The 20,194-nt window shown below is 59.5% G+C and overlaps 1 protein-coding gene and 1 long non-coding RNA gene across 2 annotated transcripts; one reads left to right on the forward strand and one right to left on the reverse strand.

Annotated features, from left to right (window-relative positions):
* Positions 1-471: 471 nt before the first annotated feature.
* On the reverse strand, positions 472-10,153 carry LHX5 (LIM homeobox 5). The gene is made up of 5 exons (XM_075996839.1): positions 9,612-10,153; positions 7,385-7,608; positions 6,472-6,749; positions 5,597-5,762; positions 472-1,993 (listed from the first exon to the last, which is right to left on the reverse strand). The coding sequence occupies exons 1-5, from the start codon at positions 9,782-9,784 to the stop codon at positions 1,626-1,628; spliced, it is 1,209 nt and encodes a 402-aa protein (XP_075852954.1). The 5' UTR covers positions 9,785-10,153; the 3' UTR covers positions 472-1,625.
* A 137-nt stretch (positions 10,154-10,290) lies between these two features.
* Positions 10,291-18,407, forward strand: LOC105864389 (uncharacterized). Its single transcript, XR_012914296.1, has 3 exons — positions 10,291-10,364; positions 10,979-11,007; positions 18,000-18,407. It is a non-coding gene; the product is annotated as an uncharacterized LOC105864389 (long non-coding RNA).
* The last annotated feature ends 1,787 nt before the right edge of the window (positions 18,408-20,194 follow it).

Consider the following 20,194-nt stretch of genomic DNA (forward strand, 5'->3'; position numbering starts at 1 on the left):
GGGGGCGGGGTGGGGGCACTTCAGACCTCATATAGCCTTGAAGACAAAAGCATCGGTTACCTGCCTGCTTGCTTACTTATTTATGTATTTATTTATTTTTCGGCCACCTGGAGTTACATGGGGGCGTAGTTGGTAGTGGAGCTCTAATTCTTTTGATGCACCAGGGCAGACAAATCACACACCCATTCAAGCGTTCTGAAGACCTACTATAACTCGAGCCGGCTTGTGTTAGCGCAGGGTGTCGCAAACCACGGGAGGTTCTCTGCCTGGCACACAGTTGCTGTCAAACATGGCAGCCACGTTCACGAACGCGGGAGTCGCCCAAAACGCTCTCCCCTCTGGGGGTGAAGAGAGACCTTTGCATTTCTCAAGTCTGGTTCATGTCAGACACAAGAGCCAGAGAAAACCACAGTTCCATCCACTCTGCGTGACTCCCAAGGCAGGGGACAAAAAAAAGAAACCACACAGCGCTGAGGGAAAAAAGAATTTTTTTATTAATCTTTCTTTTTAAAAAAAGTTGATTTTTTTTGTTTTTTTGTTTTTTTTGTTTGTTTGTTTTTTTTTTTGGTAAACCTCTTTCTCCCTCCCCTCACTCTGCCCACCCTCCTCTTAAAAATATAAAAATGTCCAACCCCAGATAACTAGAGTACAATAAATAAACAGTAAACACAAAAACATACTTTATTTGTTTCTTCTTTATACAAAATAAGGAAACTAGAAGCGTTCAACTTCCAAAAAAGTATAATATTGTACATCCTGACAGCCCAGCCTCCAGGCCCGGGCGGGGAGGGTGGGCTGTGGGGGGGCGTCAGAGCCCGCCCAGCAACCTTGGGGCCTGGCCCAGGGGAGAGCAGGACGTGGGGTGTTCGAGTCCCGCCTGCACCCTCGGCTCAAAACAAATGTCAAAGTCAGGAAGAGGGGAGCAGGTCCGGGCTGGGGGGTGGGGGGGTCCTGACTGCCCGGCTTCTAGAAAAGCTGACCTTGAGCCTTAAGACCGGCCGCCAGGGGGCGCCCGCGGGCAGGTGGAGTCGTCTTCTCCCGGGACACACCCCTGCAAGCGCGCGGCTCGCTCCTCGCTCTCCCCGTCTCTCCCTTCCTCATCTTGCTCCCTTTCCCCTCTCTCTCCGTCCATCTCTCTCTTTTGCTTATCACCTTGGTTTTTTTTTAAAGACGGGGAAAGCAGAGCGAGAAATAAGATGACAAAATGCCACTCGGATTGCAGAGGGGGGCACATGGTCTCCGCGCTTGACCTCACCCTCTCTTACTCCAAAGAGGGGGTGGGCGGGTGGGTGGGTGGGTGCTGCGGGACCGGGAAGAGCGTGCTTGAAATCTCTGACCCTCCGGAGTGCTGACTTTGGTCCCAAGACATTGCTCAAGGCCCGGGAGAGCCCTGGCGGTGGGCTGGGGCTCCCGCAGAGGGGTGGAGATTGGGGTCGGCCCCCCCACCCACAGCCCTCCCCCCAGCCGAGAAGCAGCTGCTGGTTGAGTGCGGACCCGAGAGAGAACCCCCGAGGGAGACCCACGTCCTCAGCGTCCGCGTCGCTCCGGGAGTTTTGGTTTCTGGAGGCTTGGTGCCGGCGGCGCCCCGGGCCGCGCGCGGGGTGGGGGCGGCCGGCGCGGTGGCCTTACCACACTGCGGCCTCGTTGAGCTCGGGGTTGGGGTGCGACAGGGGTCCGCTGTAGCCGCTGGTGCCGCTCATGGGGAAGGGCGGGCTGGGCCCGCCGCTGAACACCTCTCCGGGCATGGGGTGCAGCGCGCCCGGCAGGCCCGGCTCGGGGCTCGGCGTGTCCGGGTGCGAGATCATGTCGGTGAACCGGGGGTTGTCGCCCGCGTGAGGCCCGGCCAGCGGCGGCTCCAGCGCGCCCAGCGGCGTCGAGCCGGGCCCCGAGGCAGCCAGGAAGCCGGAGTCGGCCGGGGACTGCGCCTGCGACGGCGGGCCGTGCGCGAAGAAGTCGTAGTTGCCTCCCGGCGCGTAGTAGTCGCCCTGGTAGTCTGCGGAGGGAGGGGGGGACACGGAGCCGTGAGCGGGCGAAGTAGGCGGGCGACCCGGACCGGGATCCGCGGGGGGGACCCGGAGAGACGAAAGCCAGAAATGCGGGGACCGTCTGGGGCGCAGAGACCCCGGCGGGGGAGAGCGCGACACAGACCCGACGCTGGAAAGAGGCCAAGGGAGGGGGAGCCCCGAGCCCCCGCGGGACGGTGGGGGCCGCAGGCCCACGGGGAGGGCTTGGGAGAGACACCGAAAGGGCAAGAGACTAAAGCTGTAAGAGACGCGACAGAGAGACGGGAGAGACTCAGGGGCCGTGACAGGGAGAGATGCAGGCGTAGAAAGACGCAAGACTTCAAGTCATGGTTTCCTTAAAGAGGGACAGAGACCACAGTGGCCAGAGACACAGAGACAGACGGTGTCTCAAAGCTGGGGAGCGAGTTACAGAGAGACACGGAGACGGCAGAGACAGAGGCGGGGAGAGGGGGGCAGCCGGGAGCCAGCAGACTGGTAGAGACCGGGAAAGAGACCCAAAGCCCTCCGCAGAGACAGGAGAGCCGAGAGATCGGAGGTCGAGCGAGAGACGTTGGAGGAGACGCAGAGACAGAGAGATGAGACAGCCGGGGTTAGAGACAAGCAGAAAACCCGGGCGGAGGGGAGAGATGGAGCGAGACCCATGCGCCCAGAGACTGCGAGTCAGTGGGTTGGCGACGTGCGCCCAAGGAAACTCCAGAGACGCGGAGGCTGAGAGGCCGGGGAGCAGCCGGGTGGGGACGAAGGTGTGGACAGAGCAGAGCGAAGCGGTCGAGACCCAGACGGCAACCCGGCCGGAGAGAAGCTGGGACTTGGCAAAGGGGCCGGCGGGCTGTGCCAGGGGCGCAGGGGGCCTCAGCGCGGTCTCCCCGACGCCTGGCGCGAGTCCTTTGCCCTGCCAAGTGCGGCCCGCCCCCGCGCGTTCATTCAGGTGAATACTCGGTCCCACCGCTTGTCCCGGCCTCGCCCGGCCCAGAGCGGAGAAAGCTGAGCTCCGGCGACTTGGGGGAGGGCAGGGAAGACACGGACATTCATTTGCGGGGTCATGCCCAGAGCTCCGCGGGTGCCTGGGTGGAGGCTGGACCCTCCGGCCTCATCCCGGTGGGTTTGCCAGAACACTCAGGTTCTGAAGCGTTTGGGGACATCGAGCCCTTTGAGAAGCTGGTGATAGTTACAAGTTCTCTCCCGAGAAAAATGCACAAATTCAGGGCGTGCGGGGACTCCAGGTTGCACGCCCCTCCTGCCTCAGGAAATTGCTTTTGCAGTCACTCCTTTAAATGCCGCCCACAGCCCCTCCTCCAGGCCGTCTGCTTTCCCGTCCAGGTGGGCCCCTGAAGGTTTAGGCAGAGGACCCGGGAAAGGGGCACCTTGTGGCCCGCACCAGTGACAACAACCCGCTTTGTACGCCGCGAAAACCGGCGCCTCCAGCAGTCTCTTTGCGAGCCCACTCTCCTGCCCGGTTCTGGGGTCTCAGTCCCAGGGCGAATTCCGGACGCTCCCGCCACTCCCCGCCCCTCCAAACCCTGAAATCTGTCCAAATTGGGGGGGGGTCTGGAGGCGTGGCTTGCAGACAATTTGGGCAACAGCTAAAACGGTCGCCAATTACTTTTTAAAACGACTAATTCCATTCTCCCAAAAAAGTAAAGGGGAAGGTTGGGAGCGGCGAATTTGGAGCCCCAAAGGGACGGGCCGGGGGCCGGGCGAGGCCCGCAGCGAGCCGGCAAAGCAGCGAAGGCCGCGGCCCCGGCGCGCTGCGCGCCGCCTCCGCCCATATGGCGGCCGGGCCGGAGGTAATTGGAACAAACGCCGTCTGAAAAGGGCACAAAAGCCGCAGCTGGGGCTTTGTCCGCGCTCCCACGGGGAGCCGCCGGCCCCGCCGCCCGGCCCCTTTCTCGCCCGCTGCCGGCCGCCACCGCCGGGATCTCCCAGCGCGGATTAGGCGTGGCTGCCTCGCTGGGGGCTGGGGAGTCCTGTCCCCCATTCCGGGGAATGAGCCTCCCCCAGTCCAGCTCCCCACCCCTTCCAGCAGGCGCGCAGGGAGAGGCGGCAACGGGATTGGTGGGGGGCGTAATGGTCCTGGGGGGAAACCTTGGTTAATTACCCGGGCGGGGAAAAATTCCGGGCCGGTACCGCCCCCACCACCTCGCTGCTCCCGGGATGAGATTTTGTGCAGGAGGCAAAACTGGGTGGAGAGAGCCGGTGACCGGAACCCGGGAGGACACGCCCACCGCCCCCGCTGCTCGGGGCTGGGGGCTGCAGCTCCGCAACCTGGCTCTGCCACCTGCGGGTTCCCACCCAGGAAAAGCACAGCTTCGCATTTTGCCCGCAACTTCTAGGGACCCTGATCGGGTCTCAAAGTCTAACCTCCTGGGGCTCTGGATGTGCTGAGGTCAGTTGTGGGGTTCTCTTACCTTCCCCCTCGGGTCTGCCTGGGTGTCTAGCTCCTGCCCCGTCCCACGTTGCCACTGAACCCACTTTTCTAAGAGAAGTTGCCCGTCCCCAACCTGGGCTACTAGCGGGAAGCAGGCGTATGGCACAGAGTGACTCTGAAACACAGACCCTCTCCCAGTCCTGGGGGCTCCCCAAATCCAGAGGCTCAAAGGGAGGAGGTGCTTCCTCGAGCCCACAGTTCTGGAAGAGCCAGCATAGCATTGTCCTGGAGCGAGGAGCACAGAAAACTGAGGTGGGGAGAGCTGCGGGTCACCTACCCAGTGTGAGGGAAACGAGGGGAAGGGAGAGAAGAAGGTAGGAGAGGGGAGAGGGGGGTCCAAGTGGAGAGTTCACCTTTGTAAACACACCCTCTACAGCCCCAAAGGCAGAGAGAGTGGGGATCTGGGCCCTTGCACCCCAGTCCCAACGAATCCCGGGGTGCTTGGGGCTGGAGGGCGGGCCAGAGTCCTGCCCAGAGCAACTGCCGGCATTTGGCTAACAGTGCCAGACGCTGCGCGCACAGTGCCGGCGGTGGAACTGGAGCTGCTGCCTCCAGAGCGAGCGAGCAGGCGGCCTGGAGTGAATCCAGACCCCCCTTCCCTCCCTCGGCGCTGCCCTCAGTCCCTGGAACCCGCCTCCTGCCAAGCACACCAGCGCGCGCCAGGGCGGCAGGAAGGCTGCGTGTCCTGCGTGCCCGCCGCGTGTCACGAGTGAGGATGCAGTGCCCGCCTCGGTATGAGGTGCGGGAGTGTGTGTCTGTAGATTTGCGTGTCTCAGTGGGTGTACCTGGGGTGGCGGTGGAATGTGTTTGTGTGCGATCATGTGTCCGGATGTCCCTGAATCCAAGTGTGTGTGAGAGCGCGCCCATGTGTCCTGCGGGGGTGAAGGTGAGGGTGTGTGTCACTGTGTATCTTGTATGTGTGTCACTGTATGGGTGAGTCCACGTCTCTGACTCTGTGTCCAGCAGGAATAGGGGAGCGTGCACGTGTCCGTGGCTGTGTATGTCGTGCGGGAGTGGGACGGAGCGGAGGGGGAGTGTCGGGGGCGACTGAAAGCGAGCTGGCCGGGGCCCTGTGCCCTGCGCCCTCATCAACCAGAAGAGCGCGGGCGGAGGTACGGAGCAGCGCGTCTGGGGCGCCCCTTACCTCCGTAGTAGGTGTATGGGGTGGACCCCAGCATTTCAGACTCGTCCAAGCGGCCGCCCAGCGGACGCATGCGCCGGGGACTCCGGAAGAAGGCGTGTCTCCGCGCGCCCAGAGCGCTCAGCTGTTTCATCCGGCGTTCTTTGGACCGTCGGTTCTGAAACCACACCTGGGACGGAGGAGCGGGCTGTGAGCCTGTGGTCGGTCGCCTCCCCGCCCCTCTCCTCCCCGCCCGTGTCGCCCCCGCTGGGTCCTAGCGCCTCTTCCGCACCAGGGCTCCCCCGAGGCGGAGGCCGGGCCGGATTAGGCCGGGAGGGGTGGAGAGGGGCCTCGGCGAACCAGCCAAGGGTGAAGGATTTCGCGGACCCGTGGGGCGACTCATAAAGACTTGGGCTTCCCGGTCCTCGGCTGGCCTCGGCCTGACGGCTTTATAAAGGCCCCCTGCCCGGCACGGCTCCCCCTCGGCCCTCGGCCCTCGGCCCCAGAGCCGGGCTCTGGCCGTGGGTCTGTCTGTCCGCGCGCGGCGCAGGGAGGGGCGTGTGAGGAACGTCGCCTCTCTCTGCTCCGGAGGAGGGAGGAAAGGAGGGCCCAGGGACCCTAGAGAGGCTTAAAACCTTCCTTGAACAATGCGGGGGGGAGTCGAATTCAGAGAGGTGAGGTGACCCGCCCCGAATCGCACCGCCAGGAGGACAGCAGGCTGGGCTAAATCTTTGGACTCGGAGTCCCTGGCCTCGGCGGGCGCCCGCTGTCCCGGCCTCTGGCGCAGCGTCTGCTCCGAGACCAGAAGCCCGAGCGCCTCTCGCCAGAGAGGCTCCAGAGGCCCCTCCGAGGCCCCGGACGCAGCAGGGCCAGGGAGGCGCCGCGAGCCCGGGCCGCACCTGGATGACGCGCATGTTGAGGCCGGTCTCCTGCGCCAGCTGCTCGCGGATGTGGCGCGTGGGCTTGGGCGTGGCGGCGAAGGCGGCCTTGAGCGTCTCCAGCTGCTTGGCTTTGATGGTGGTGCGCGGCCCGCGCCGCTTGGTGCCCGAGTTCTGCTCCTCGTTCTCGTTGTTGGCCGTCTCCTTGTCCGACGAGGTCGAGTTGTCCGTCTCCTTGGGGTCGTCCTGCAGCGGGTCCTGGAGGTCCGGGGACAAACTGCGGTCCGTACAGGATGACACTGCGGGGCGGATGGGTCGGGAAGGGGACAGCGCCGTCAGCTGCGGCCCGGCCCGGCGCCTCTCCAACCCAGGGGCCGGTCCCAGCCGTCCCAGGCTCCCGCGGGCTGCGCTGGGTTCCCTCCCAAACCTGTGACAGCCCCTCCCCCAGGGCCCGGCGCCCGCCCACTCTCTCCGGGCAGGGCTGGGCCTTTGGAAAGGCTTCCTAAGCCCTCTCAGCTATTGCCTGGGGGGGGGGGCGGCGGGGAAGGCGCCCTCCGGATCTTCCTGTCTCTCTCCTTCTTCTAGACCCCAATCAACGCCCTCCCAGTGCACCTAGAAATTACCTGGAGCTCAAATGACACAGAAGGAATTGAAATGTGCAGTTTCAAATTAGGGAAGGAGGGCCACTTGGAACAGCCGCCTGAATTGGAGGAGTGCGGAGAAGAGCTGGCCACTCCTGGTTCCCCAGCAGGACCGGCTGCAAGGCTCTCTTCCCCAACCTCTAACCCCTGGCCTCGCCCTAGAACTGCCTCGTGGGCGACCGAGTCCTGAGCTCTGAGCTGGGCACAGACCTCCCACAGCGGGCGAAGTAGAGGCTGCCCAGGGCAGGAGGGCGCTGGCGCCCAGGGCTAGGAAGGGGCCCAGGCCTGCATACCTGAGTTGAGGCTGCCCTCCTTGAGGCTGGACGAGCTCAGGTAGTCGTCTTTGCACACGAACTTGTTCTCGTCGATGACGTAGAGCTCCTCGCCCGTGGACAGCTGCTTGTTGCACACCATGCAGGTGAAACAGTTGAGGTGGAAGACTTTGCTCCGGGCCTTGCGCACCAGGTCGCTGGGCGAGATGCCTTGTGCACAGCCAGCGCACTTGGTGCCGAAGCGCCTGCGGACACAAGGTGCCCGTCACCGTGGGGTGGGCCTGGCGTCCAGTCCTCAGCCCCTGACCCCTTCCCACCCACCCTGGCTTCCTAGAAGCCTCCCCTTCCTCCTCCGTTGAACAGAGCCCCAATCCTGCACTCCCAGGCCAGAGCGGGAGACGGAGCACAAGTGTCCCGGGCTGGTCTTGGGACCTGGGCTGCCATGCCTCCACTGGCTTCATTCGCACCCTCCTGGGCTGTGAAGGGGCAGGCGATGGGTGCAGCCTTGAGCCGAGCAGAAGGCCCCTAGTGTGCTAAGATGCCTCCCCCCATCCCAACCTGCCAGACCTGCCTGAGCTGCTCCAGGCAAACTCAGAGTTCATGAAGGATTTGAAGCCAGGTGGGCAGGGGCCATCGACCACTTCATGGCTTTGCCTCCTGGATCCTGTCTAGTCTGCTGGTGCCCAAGTAGGGCCAATCTGCCAGGCTGGCTGGTCCTAGCAGGGAGCCCCTCCCCTGGGCCAGACTTAAGCAGGGAGGGGGAACCTTCCATGGATTCCCAGCACCAACTAAAAGGCTTTCCAAGCCCCACTCTGAGCCCCCCCCATGGAGCTAGGCAGGAGCTGTGGACAGCAGGACCTCGCAGGGGGGGTAGACTCTAGGAAGACTGAGTTCCAGCCCCCCATCCCCACCCCAACCTCTGGCCCTGGCAGGCAGCAGGGGAATGGGAACAGAAGGCAACCATAAACCTTGCACAGCCAGGAGAGGGATCTCTCAAATGCCCCCTTTCCTGCCTTCCTGATCTCATTCCTTTTCTTTCTTCCTTGAGCCCAGAGAGAAAGCTGGTTTCCCTTGAAATAGGTGGTACAGACCCCCAATGCCAGGGGTGAGGTGCAAGTTGGGGGTGAGGGGGAGGGCCCAGGACTCTGGGGACCCCATATCTACTCACACCCACGTCTCTAAACAGGGCGAATTTGGGTGACATTGATGTAGTGAGGGCATTAGAAGCCATAAGTCACTTTTGGCCTTATCCGGCAGCGTAATTGGCCATATGCACCTTATCAAAAATCATTAGGCGCCTTGCAAGCCCCGCCAGATTAGGGGCGTCGGGCCTCCGGGCCGGGGAGTTTACACGTGTAAAGGCGCGGCTGACATTTTCTCCTATTCAAATTCCCTAGTGCGGAGCGCTGGGGCCGGCGGGCCGCCTTTCTCCGCGGTGTTGATCACGCCCCCCTTTCTCGGCGCCCGGAATTCGCGTTCACAAAGCCGGCCCTGGGCGCGGGGTGGAAGCAGGCAGGGCTAAGCTGCCTCCAACCCCACAGGAATCCAGGCTGCCCTTCTGCATTTCCCAGCCGGGAAACTGAGGCCCAGAGAGGCGATCTGCCCTGGCCCACCTGAGGGTCGCACGGGCTAGGGGGAGGTGGGCCACACAGCCCCAACTAGACCCCGGAGGTCCTGATTCTCAGCGTCGGTTTCATTTGTGCTTTTCAACACGGGAGAAAATGTTTAAGGGGTCAGGAGGCGAGGAGCGGGAGGTTCGCTCCCCCATCGCCAGGGGAGACCCTTCGCTGGCCCCCCTCTGGAGCTGAGAAGTTTCTGTGTGTCCAGGAGGGCGGCCTGTGGGTTCACGCAATCTGCCCAGAGGGAGGAGCCCCGAGCCGGCCCTAACTCCAGCAAAAATCCCTCCTCTGTCGGCTTGGGGCTTGAGGCTTCCGTCCTGGGGCTGCAGCCGCCGGGAAGGCGCAGAGACGGATGGAGAGCAAGTTTGTCGGGGCTTCCCGCCCCTGCCCCAGCACCGCTCCCAGCCGGCCTCGAGGAGCGGCCGGGAGGCAGCCAGACAGCTCCTTCCTCCGCCTGGGCTCGGGCCCTTCCTGGCCGGGGGGCAGGAGGAGAGCAAAGTGCTGCCCGGCTCACCACCGACGCTTGTGAGCCCGGGGGCTCGCGTGGGTACCGTGGTCTCCCTGCCCCGACGCCCCAGTGAGGCGCGCGCAGGGCGGGCGCGCAGGCACGGGGCGGCGCGGCCTCTTACCTGAAGAAGTCATTTTTGCAGTAGAGCTTGCCCTCGCGCGAGAAGCACTTCTCCGAGAGGTTGGTTTTGCACTCGCAGCACTGAACGCATTTGATGTGCCACGCGCGGTCCAGCACGTTCAGCAGGAAGCGGTCGAGAATGGGCCGCTCGCAGCCGGCACAGTGCACCATCATAGCCGCGCGCCCCGGCGGCTCGGGCCGCCTCGCCCTCCCTTTGGGCCCCCGGCCCTCGGGCCTTCCGGGCCCGCCGCTGCGCTTCGCCTCCGGTCTCAGCAGCCGCCGGGCGAGTCCAGTCCGGGCCAAGACTCAGCCGGTCAAGTCCTCGGGCGAACGCTGGCCTGGAGCCGGGCTGCCCGGAGTGGGGTGCGGGGTGGTGGCGTTCACCACCTCATGCCACGGGCCGCGCGCCCCGGCGCCTGTTCCGGGCTCCCCCAGGTGTCTCGGGTGGCTGCCGGCCTCGGCGCTGCCGAGCGGCTTTCCCCGGTGGCGGAGGCGCCGGCACTTTCCCCCACTTTCAAGCGGTCCCGATCCTCATCTTTGTCTGGCCGCCGCCTAATTCGCGCATCCTTATTCAGATTTGGTGACGTGGCGCAGCACGTAGGGGGCCCGGCGGCCAATGGGCGCACCGTGGCCATGGCAACCTCTTAAATTTATAGCATATCTAAATTGGCTACAGCTTTGCGGTCCGGACAGAGCAAAAAAAACAAGGCATCAGTATTGTTGAGTATTAGCTTGTACCTGGTTCCGAGGCTAAGTAAGTATTTACCTTCCAGTTTGGGGCTGGGGGGCGGGGGGCCGCGCGGTCGCAAAACTGCGTCTCTCTTCCTCTTTCGCTCTCTCTCCTCACAAATACCAGGGGGTCAGGGTTCCAAGGCCTAGTCTGGGAGGTCCCCCGCCCCATTCGCCTTCCCTGGAACTTGCAGAAGTTGCCGGGGCCCGGAGCGCGCCGCGTCGCCTCCAGTTCCCCAGCCCAGCCCGCCAGATAGGAGTCACCCGCCCCGCGCCTCTGGGGTCAGCGCCCCGAGCGGAGCTGCGCCAGCGCGGTTCTCCGGGCTCCCGGAGCTGGCCCCGGCTTCTTTTGTCATACGCGGGGATGGGGCCCAGGCGCGCCTTTCTCATGGAGAGAGCCAGTGGAGGCCGCGCGGCTGCTTGGGTAGCTTGCACCGCCCGGCCGCAGAGCCCAGGCCCAGGTTGGGGCGGTGGTGCCATTAGGCCTGGCCCCGGACTCCCGAGTTTCAGGCCCGAGCGCGCCGCTCGCAGAGCTCTCGGGGAGAAGTGGAGAGGGCTGAGTTGGGGTGGACGGGGCTTCCCGAAGACAGCTCGCAGGTGGTACTCACCACGTCTCTCCTTTCCTTGCCCACCTTCCAGATCCCTGGTCAGCCAGGCGGGGCACTGTGGTGAGTGGGTCGCACCGCCGAGGCGGGGGACGCGGGCGACTGCGTGGGCGTTGTTTGCGCTCACACCGCGCGGGCTGAGCGCGCAAGTTCAGTCCCTCACTGGACGGACGCAGGGGGAGAGGCGCACGTGTGCTCCGGGCTCTGCGGGGCGCCGAGGGTGTGGGGAGTGCGTGTGGGGTGATCGCAGGCGGGTGGCGAGGGGTTGTGGGTCTGAAGGCGAGGCCTCCTTTCCCTTGGGGCCACCTGCGCTCCAAGTTGGAGAGGCGGGGAACACCCGGCCAGGATGTTCTTTCCCTGAGAAGCTCTGAGAAAGAGGGCTGAGGGGGCAGGGCCTGGGCTCCAGGGCTGGAACTAGTGGGCTTTTTGTGCCCAGACTTGGCCGTGAGCGTTTGTTTGGGTGTATTTACTGAATTTGTGCGTGTATGCTCAACGTTTGAGAATTGCATTTTCACATTTGTTTTTAGTATGTTAGTAATCAATCCTGTGAGTGCGTTTTGGTATGTGTATTTTTGTGTGTGCAAATTTGTGTGTTTATAATTGTGTATGGTCCTGCTAACGTTTGTATGTATCAACGTGTGCACTTTTTTTTTTTGCTGGGCTGCGTGTATGTGTGTATGCTTACGTGAGACCGAATGAATGTGAGGGTGTTTGCATGTGTATGTGTGCATTTGTGTAAGAGTATTTGTGTATGTGTGTGCAAACACCGGTGTGAAGGTGTACTTTAAAAAATAGGAATATGTGTATTTGCATGTAGGTGAGCATGTGCATGCCCGAGACCCCGAGCTGGTTGGGTGTGTTTGTGAGTGCAGAATTTTGAAGGTCTATGTTTGTGTGCCAGTCACTCTGTGTGCGCCTGTGTGTGTGTGTGTGTATTTGTGCAGCCAGTAGAATTTTTGTTCATGCAACTCCTGTAGGTTTTTTGAGGGGCGTATTTTTATGTGTGTTTGTATGTGGCTCCTAATGGCACTTACCTTGACGAATTGGAGGTGGGGGGAAGCAGGATTTGTGGCTGCCTGTGTTGAGGCCCAGAGATGCTCACTTGTCCCCCTGTTTCTTTTCAGGTCTAGTGCTGTCCCCACAGTCTCTAGGGGAGGTGATCTTGCTGGGGACAGGGAATTGATAGGTGCCTGTCACTGGGTGGAGCATTGACCTACCAGCCAGGCCTCTGGAAAAGGAGTCCCCAACCTGGGCAGCTTCTGCCTTGTCGCTTTAGTTACTTGGGCATCCAGCTTGTCCGGGGACAGGTGTCTACACTGCAGAGTAGTGAGGCCAGCTAGAGCCGGGCTCTGCTGGAACAAGCAGGATGGATCTCATCTGGCCTCCCAGGCCCAGCCGAGAGAGGCTCCAAAGGAAAGCGGAGTTTCTGGCAGCACCTGCCCTGCCCACCTGGGGCGTGAAGGATCCTTGAGCTCTGGCAGGGCAGAGACGGAGAGACATAAGAGCGCAGAGAGGAGAGAGGCGCCTGGGCTCCTCCTTCTGCCTTCTCCGTCTTTGTCTCACTGGGGTCTTACTCTGTCTCTCCTGAGTTCATCGTGTCTCTGCTTTTCTTTCTACCTCTGTTTCTCTTTTATGCTCAGTCTGTTCTCTTTCTGTTTCCCTTTCCTTCTGTTTCTTTCTCTTTCTTTCTCTGTTTCTCTCCCTTTTTTGTTTTCCTTCCTCGGCCTCTCCGCTGGGGCTTCCGAATCCGGCATCCGCTCAATGCTGAGATTCGCGCTTCTCATTGTGCACTGACCGCACAGATTTTGGGGTGTGCGGAGCACACTTGCACGCCCCACCCACACACTCCACAGTCATTAAAAACCTCCCTCCGACCACTTTCTTCTCTGCTCCAGACTAGGCTCATGGAGCCCACTCTCCCCCAACCCCCGCCCCCCCAATATCCAAAGAGCCAGGTCTGGTGCGTGTTCCCGGCCTGGGCTATGCTCACCCACCGGTAGCTGGGGCCTGTGTTCCCGGCTGCATCTGACTCTCAGACAAATCCACTAGCCCCCCTCTCCTGGGTGGTTTCGATGAGGTGGCACAGCCAGGCCTCAGCCTGGGGATGTTGCAGGAGCAGGGAACAATGTCACATAGCAGCCCTGAATAGGGATGTGGAGAGTCTCCCGGGGCTCAATCCCTGCTTGCAGGAGACGAGGAAACTACTTCCAGAAGCCCTGCTCTGACCCTCCACCCTACCCCAGTCAGCGGAGTCGCAGCCCCCCAGAGTTGCCCTGGGGACCTCACCCCCAGTGCAGCACAGCTCCCAATGCCCGATGCCCTGAAGCCAGCTCAGCCTTCTCCATCCCATCACCTTCCCGGGTGCACAGCTTCGGGAAGTGCCAGCAGACCCACGATTAGACGCGTCCTACCCTAACGGCGCTAACAGATGGCGACAAGGCAGCGAAATCCCCTCCTATATGTAACTAATAAACCGCTTGTGTCTTAACAGGGTGATGCATGGAGACGCAATGTCCCTTATACAAGATGTTGATGGAATTTACTATATAAAAATCTTCCTCCTAGAGTAAAGAGTATCAACATTACAACTCGACAGACGGAGGCGGGATAAGTAAAACAGACAAAAGACAAACAAGATAATAATCTGTTTCCAATCACTTAAGCCCCGTAGAGTTAGTAATATGCGGCTTGCATATTCCCCCTTGAGTTTGGTAATTAATTACCGCGGAGGAGGCGCACACCCGCGGGGGGGCGGGGAGTTTTGAGGCGCTGCTGAGCTGGGGCGTGGGGTGGGGGGGACTTTCTTGACTTCTTGGGTCGGGGACACGGGGCAGCGGCCGGAAGGCGGGCTCTTCTGGACTTTGGGAGCTGCCCTGCCCTGCCTGTCGAAGAGGACATTTCAGTCGCACCTCTCCCCTCCTCACCGGAAGGTCTCCTGCCTCGGGGATTCTGCGGGCAAGCGGGCGCGGGCCCTCTCCGGCGGCCAGCCTGCCTCCTCGCTCCTCCTAAGACACTTCCTCTCTCTGCGAGGCCAGGAGTGGCCTGCTTCTTGCGCAACGCGCGCTGGGACCCGGGAGGCCTCTCCTTGCCCTCTTCTCCCCGCAGTATCTCGGGCGCCGCAGCCGGTCCTCTCCCGACTTCGATCATTACCCCTCCCCCCCCACACGCGTCCCTCCCCCCCAAGAGCCAGCTCGGCTTTAACATTAAACAAACGCAGCGAGCGCCTCGGAGCTGCGCTCTCGGCCGGTCTGCGCGGCGGCGGCGGCGGCGTTACAAATTGTAAATTTAAATTGCTCGCCGGATTCATTACCTCCCCTCTTTGATTTCAGCCAGCCGTGAAAAATTATACTGGTGTACCACTGAGAAACTGTTTTGCCGCAAAGAGCCTACGCCTAATCACTGGCTTTCTCCCTCTGACAAAAGTGTAATTATTTTGTTTGGGGTGTAAATATAGACCGCGCCGCGCACACACACTCAGCGTCCCGCCGCGCCGCCGCGCACCGCCCGCTGCCGAGCCGAGTAGGCTCCGAGCAGGAGCGGGCGGGAAGGCTGGGCCCGGCTGCCCCAGGCCCGAGCAGGGCGGCTGCTTTGGCGCTCCGGTGAGACCCAGCGAGCCGAGCCTGCAGGCCGGGTCCGGGTTTGCCCGAGGACCCCGGGGGCCGTGTGCGCCCAGGCGGGCCGGCCTGGACGCCGCTGGGGAGTGATGGAGCGGTCAGGGCACGCGCTGAGGCCTAGGCATCCGAGGAGGGGTGGCGGGGGTGGGAGTCCAGTGGAGTGGGGGAGCATGAATTTTCTGGGGACCCCGTGGGGACAGCCAGCTGGGGACAGCCCGGAGCCCAGGCAGGGAGAGTGGCTATGCCTGATTCCCGGCTGGTGTGCCCCACTCGCGCTGGCGCTGTGGTCCGCTTGGTTTCCAGAACGTCTCTATGGGGCGCAGGGCCTTCCTGTCAGTTGAATCCTGCACGGCTTAATTAATGGTCTCGGTCTCGTTAACTGGGCAGGCCCGACCCGGGACATTTAATCAAAAAGGCAGGGAGTTCTCCCTCCCTTCCCTCCTCTCTTCCCTCCTTCCTTCCTCCCTCCCTCCCTCCCTCCCTCCCTTCCTTCTTCTCTTCCTTCCTTCACATAGAGAGCTTCAAGGGATGGGAATGAAATCAACCCCTCTCCAAGTTTACCCCCTTCCCAATCTTCCTTCCTCCCCCGGCTCCCGGCTCCCGGAAGAAGGGCTGCAGTATGAACTCAACCCCAGTCCGATATCCCGGCTGGAACTTTAAGGGAGCGGCAGGTGGAGGGGGCATGGGTGGGCGTCACCATCAGAGTCAGCTTCAAGGGGCCGCAGTGCGGGCGGCTAGCAGAGGTCTGCTGGGCTCACTGGCACTGGGGCCGGTGGGGAGGGCAGTGGCTGAGCAACTACCTAGCCCAGAAACTAAGTCCACGTGCAGGCTTGTGAGCACCAGCCAGCTCAGAGTTGTCACCGGGGTGAGGTGTGGGGGTCCCCTCTTTCCTTAGTGCAACCCCCACTTCCTGGAATACATCCCAGAGGTCCCACTCCTTGGGCTGTCCGGCCAGCTCAAGCAGGCTGCAGTCCCCTGTTGGACGCTCATCCCAGGACAGACTCAGGCTCTAGTTGCTGGGAGAGCACAGTCTGGGGGTGACTCCCAGAAGGGGGCCTGGGAGAGACAGAAGGAAAGGTGCAAGCCGGTCCTCCACCTTGTGAGGGAAACGTTAACATTTTCATTCAGAGCGGCAGAGCCCAGTGCTTGGTGCAGAATGGCCCAGCTACAGGGTCAGATGCCCGGCAAAGTGCAGACTGCAGCCGTCCAGCTGCCCTGGGCGAGCCCGGGGCCCGGCCGAGCACAGAGCACTGCCCGATTCTCCTCATCCTTGCACCGGGGGCTGACAGGCAGCGCTCTGGCCTGTGGGACTGTGCTTTCTGTCCCTCTGCCCCCACTGAGGCTATCTGACAGTAGAGGCCATCAACCCCGCCCTGGGGGCTGTTTCTAAGAAAATGCCTGCAGCCCTACTCCGGTTCTGGAGCCCAAGGAGTAGGCACTTTCCGGGGACCCCTAATGTCCAAAAGGAAGGTCCCCCAGACTTTCTAATTATCCTCCCTCCGACCTGCTAGTCCATGTTTGAATTCGTGTTTCGCTCCTCTTGTCTTTATACTTGCCTTGTCTTGGGTAGCTCCAGTTCTCTCTCCCTCCCCCCTCCTCTCCCACACCCTCTCCCCGCCCCTCCATATCCCACCTCCTTTTTGTTAGCCTAATATGGGTTCCTTTAGAATTCACTGGACTTTGGCAGCCCCGCGCACGGTGTGTGTGTGTGTGTGTGTGTGTGTGTGTGTGTGTGTGAGCGGCCCGTGCGCATGTATTTCTCGGTTGCTAATGATTGTGTGTTGATAGAGTAATGCAGTGGCCTCATTAGCCTTTGTTTAGAAGGTGTTAAAAGGGAAATCTGCATCGGAAAGCGGCGGTTTACACAGCAGCGGGGCTGAACACCGGGTGCCGGAGCAGCTGGGGGTGGGGGGCGCCCCACCTCCCCAGGCACCCTCCGCTGCGACCCCGGGAGGGGGGAGGGGACCAGGCAAGGCGACCCCCAGCTCCTTCCTCCCAAGGCGAGTATGTTTACCCGGCTGGGCGCCCTTCTTCTGCTCTGCGGGGACCGCAGCGGGGATCGCGCTTTCTCTAAAACTCCTCTGAGCTGCTCCGCGGCGGCGCGCGGTGGCCTTTCTCCCCCAGGTTTCTTGGGGAGGAAGAAGGGGAGGGCAGAATGCTGTTTCTGGGGAAAAAAAATTCCAGGGATGTTTTTAGGGGTGTTGGGTGAGGCATCTTATTTTGGAGGCGAATACAAATCAGTCCGCAGAGGCTCGGGGTCTTGCGGCGGGTGGGTTGGTGGCCATCTCCCTGCCCCGGTGCCCATGCGCGGCCCCACGCTTTAGAAGGTCTGCAAAGAGTCCTCTTTCTTTCTTCCTAACACACCCGCAGACCCCCACAGGAAGAGCCTTTCTTGCATGGAAGGTTCCTTCTTAAACTTATTTTCCTAGTCTACCCCCACCCTAGGGCTCCGCTTAGGGACAAATTCCGAGAGAGAACGAGTCGTAGCGAGGCTGGCCTACTTCCCTAAAGCCTGGCGGAAGTGCATAACTTTATCTAGCCTGGGCTAGAGGGTGAGGGTGTGCGTGCGTGTTTATGCATGCGTCTAGGATTTGCAGCGGGAGCCGAGTGCTCGGCATTTTTCAGCCTCTGGGTGAAGCAAGGTTTCAGGCAGAGCAGAACGTGAGAAGAAATCTCGTTTTATCCCGGATCCTACGAAAGGACCCAGAAAAGAAATATTTTGGGTAGCCTCTGTGGGTGAAGCTTGTTGAACTTGGAGCCAGTCGCTTTTCCTGGGCAGAGGGAGAAAACTCGCTGCAGAATGCGTGCGGGCTCAGGTGGCAGCGGGATTGTATAGGTTCTGTTTGTAACACAATTCACCTCCATTTTTATTTATTTATTTATTTTAAATGATTTATGTATTTATTTATATATATATATTTTATGCTGGGACACGATTGCATCAGAAGAAACAATTTCTCATCTTTCTGGCTTCCCCCTGCAAGTGTCGGTTTTCTGTCCCCTGGATTTGAGGTTGCGGGTCTTGGGGCGAGGCTCAGCCGGTCTGGGCATCCGTGCATGTTCATAGCCTCGAACTCGCACCCGCGAACCATTCGACGTCGCTGCTTTTTTGTTTGTTTGGTTTTTGTTTTGTTTGTTTTGTGGTCGAAGGCGAGGTGTTGTCTAGGCGCAGATCATGGGCGGCTGGGGGCCTCGGGCAGTGACAGTGCCATGAATTCTAAACCCAATCTGAACTCGCCACGGCGACCCCCCACCCCTGGCTCGCACCCCCCGCTCCCACACCCTGTAGGCAGAAGCGAGGTCCTGCGGGAAGCCGGGTTTGAAAATCGGCCGCTGAGATGCGGAGCGATTGGATCAGGGCCGAGTTCGGAGGACGCGGGGAGAGGGTAGAAAAATCTCTACCGCTCTGCTCTGCTCTGTCTCTCTTTCTCCCCCGAGCAGGTTGGTCGGAGAAGGCAGGGGCGAGCCAGCGGTCGCTGCCTGGCTGTGCACCAGCGCCGGAGTTTGGACCAAGACAAAGACAGGAGCTGTCCGCGGTGCTGAACCCGCTGCTCGCCGCGGGCCCAAAAGGCTCCCGGAGCCAGCCCTCTCCTCACTTGCCTCCTCTCTCTCTCTCCTTCATTCTGTCACTCTCGCCTTCCCTTGCTTTTATTTCACTTTTTGGGGGCCTCTCCTTAGAACCTGCATCCTGTACGCAGCTATACATATATATGTATATCAAAGAACAAAACGATTGATTAAAGATGGTGTCTTCTCCTTGCTTCCCAAATGTTGTTGGAAAGGTATGTTTTAACTACACCCTAAAACAGATACAAAGAGCTATTTCCACCCCCAAATAAATGGAAATTATAAAACAATAGAACTAAACCACAACAAATGCCATAAATCTGTCCTTTGATTTATTCTGAACAAAAGGTGAGGGGTTTAGAAACTTTAGCTTCAGGAATATATCCCTGGCACCCTAACTTCTCGGGGAGAAAAGTAGAAGAGTTGGGGAGGATTGGTGGTCCCACACAAAGGTGAACAGACTATGGCACCTGCCCAAGTGAAGAAAGATGGCTTGTCAGGTTCAAAGTGATGGACATTAAGTTGACTTAACCCTTTGAGGTAGAGATGAGATTTGCAAGGATAACAATCTTCAGGATTATTAAAAGGGAACTGATTCTTTTTGAGAGTTTGGGTACAAAAGAGTTAATCTATTTCTTCATTTTCTAAGTGTTACCTGGGCGCCTATACACTCTTGGTGTATAACCAAGAGTATTCCTCTGCTCAAATTTGCATGCAGCACTTGTCTAAATAAGTTTGTGCAAGGGAGAAAAAAAATCACACACTCCCTCCCCCTGGGGAGCCACCCATTTTAGTGCACACAGATCTATATGTATCCCCTCTGGCATCTCCAGATACACTGCCTTCCAGACAGCCCAGATGCCCTGGGGCCATGCCTTCATTTGGCCTTCACAGCACCCTCCAAGCCACCCGCACTGCAGAAGTGCCAGCATTGCTGCTACAGATGGAGAGGGGGTCGCTGTGAATTCCATGGAGTGCAATCACTTCCGTTCCCTCCCTGGACATTGTCGAGCTAATTTGCCTGTAAAGGTGGAGGAACCAGAATTCTCCACCTGGAAGAATTTGTAATAAAGGTTTGTATCTTAAGGTTGGGGTAATGACACTCCAGTGCCTCCAGACACTGACTGTCATCTTCTTACTCAGACACCCTTAGATCTTTCATTGAGACCTATGTGGTCATCCCTTTGGACCATGAAACTTTCAACCTCTCAGAATGCAGAGCCTCATGGTGCCAGGAGAGAAGCCCTGACCTTGGGTGGGGTGGGGGGAGAAATTTGTAAAAAGCCATTTCTTGAGTGACCATTATGTGCATTTGATTTCTTGGTCTTCATTACAACTCTGAAAAGTAGTAGATATTTATCATGGCCCCATTTTACAAATGAGGAAACGGAGGCCCAGATATGTTTATGAAATTACTTATAATTATGCAGTGAAACCTTGTGATTCTAACCCAGATTTCACTGGCTTTGGAGACTGTGCTTGCTCTAATATCCCATAATTTTCTGAGGCCACACTGATGGTTACATTGTGGTTACAATGCTAATTTTTTTTTTAGCACAATCCTTTTGGTTCACTGGCCATTATGACCTATAGTCTGGATTTGAAGTTGGTTTAAATCCTAACTTTGAAAGAAATAAAAATGGAGAGGACACAAGGGTCTCCCTTCATGTGGGTTGGGTGGGTATTTCACAGAATGGGACCAGCTTAATGTGAAAATCTCTTAGACCCACACTTAGGAGTCATCCTTGACTTCCCCTTTCTCCCTGCCTTGCATCCAATCCATCAGCAAGTTCAGTTAGCTCTGCCTCCAAAATATATTCCAGCCCATCTACTTCTCATCTGCCCTTCCATTATCATCTGGTCCAAGCCGCCACCATCTCATCTGTTTTATAGAAGTAGTCTTCTGACTGGCCTCCCTGTTTCTTCCATCCTTGCCCTCCTCTGCAATCTATTCTCCACACTAGAACTAAAGTTATATTTTAAAATCATAAATCAGATCTTGTCATTTCGCTTTTGACCCTCCAACAACTCCCCATTGCACTTAGAATAAAATCCATACTCCTCAACCC

Source organism: Microcebus murinus, chromosome 22, assembly GCF_040939455.1.
Source record: "Microcebus murinus isolate Inina chromosome 22, M.murinus_Inina_mat1.0, whole genome shotgun sequence".
NCBI classification, from domain to species: domain Eukaryota; kingdom Metazoa; phylum Chordata; class Mammalia; order Primates; family Cheirogaleidae; genus Microcebus; species Microcebus murinus.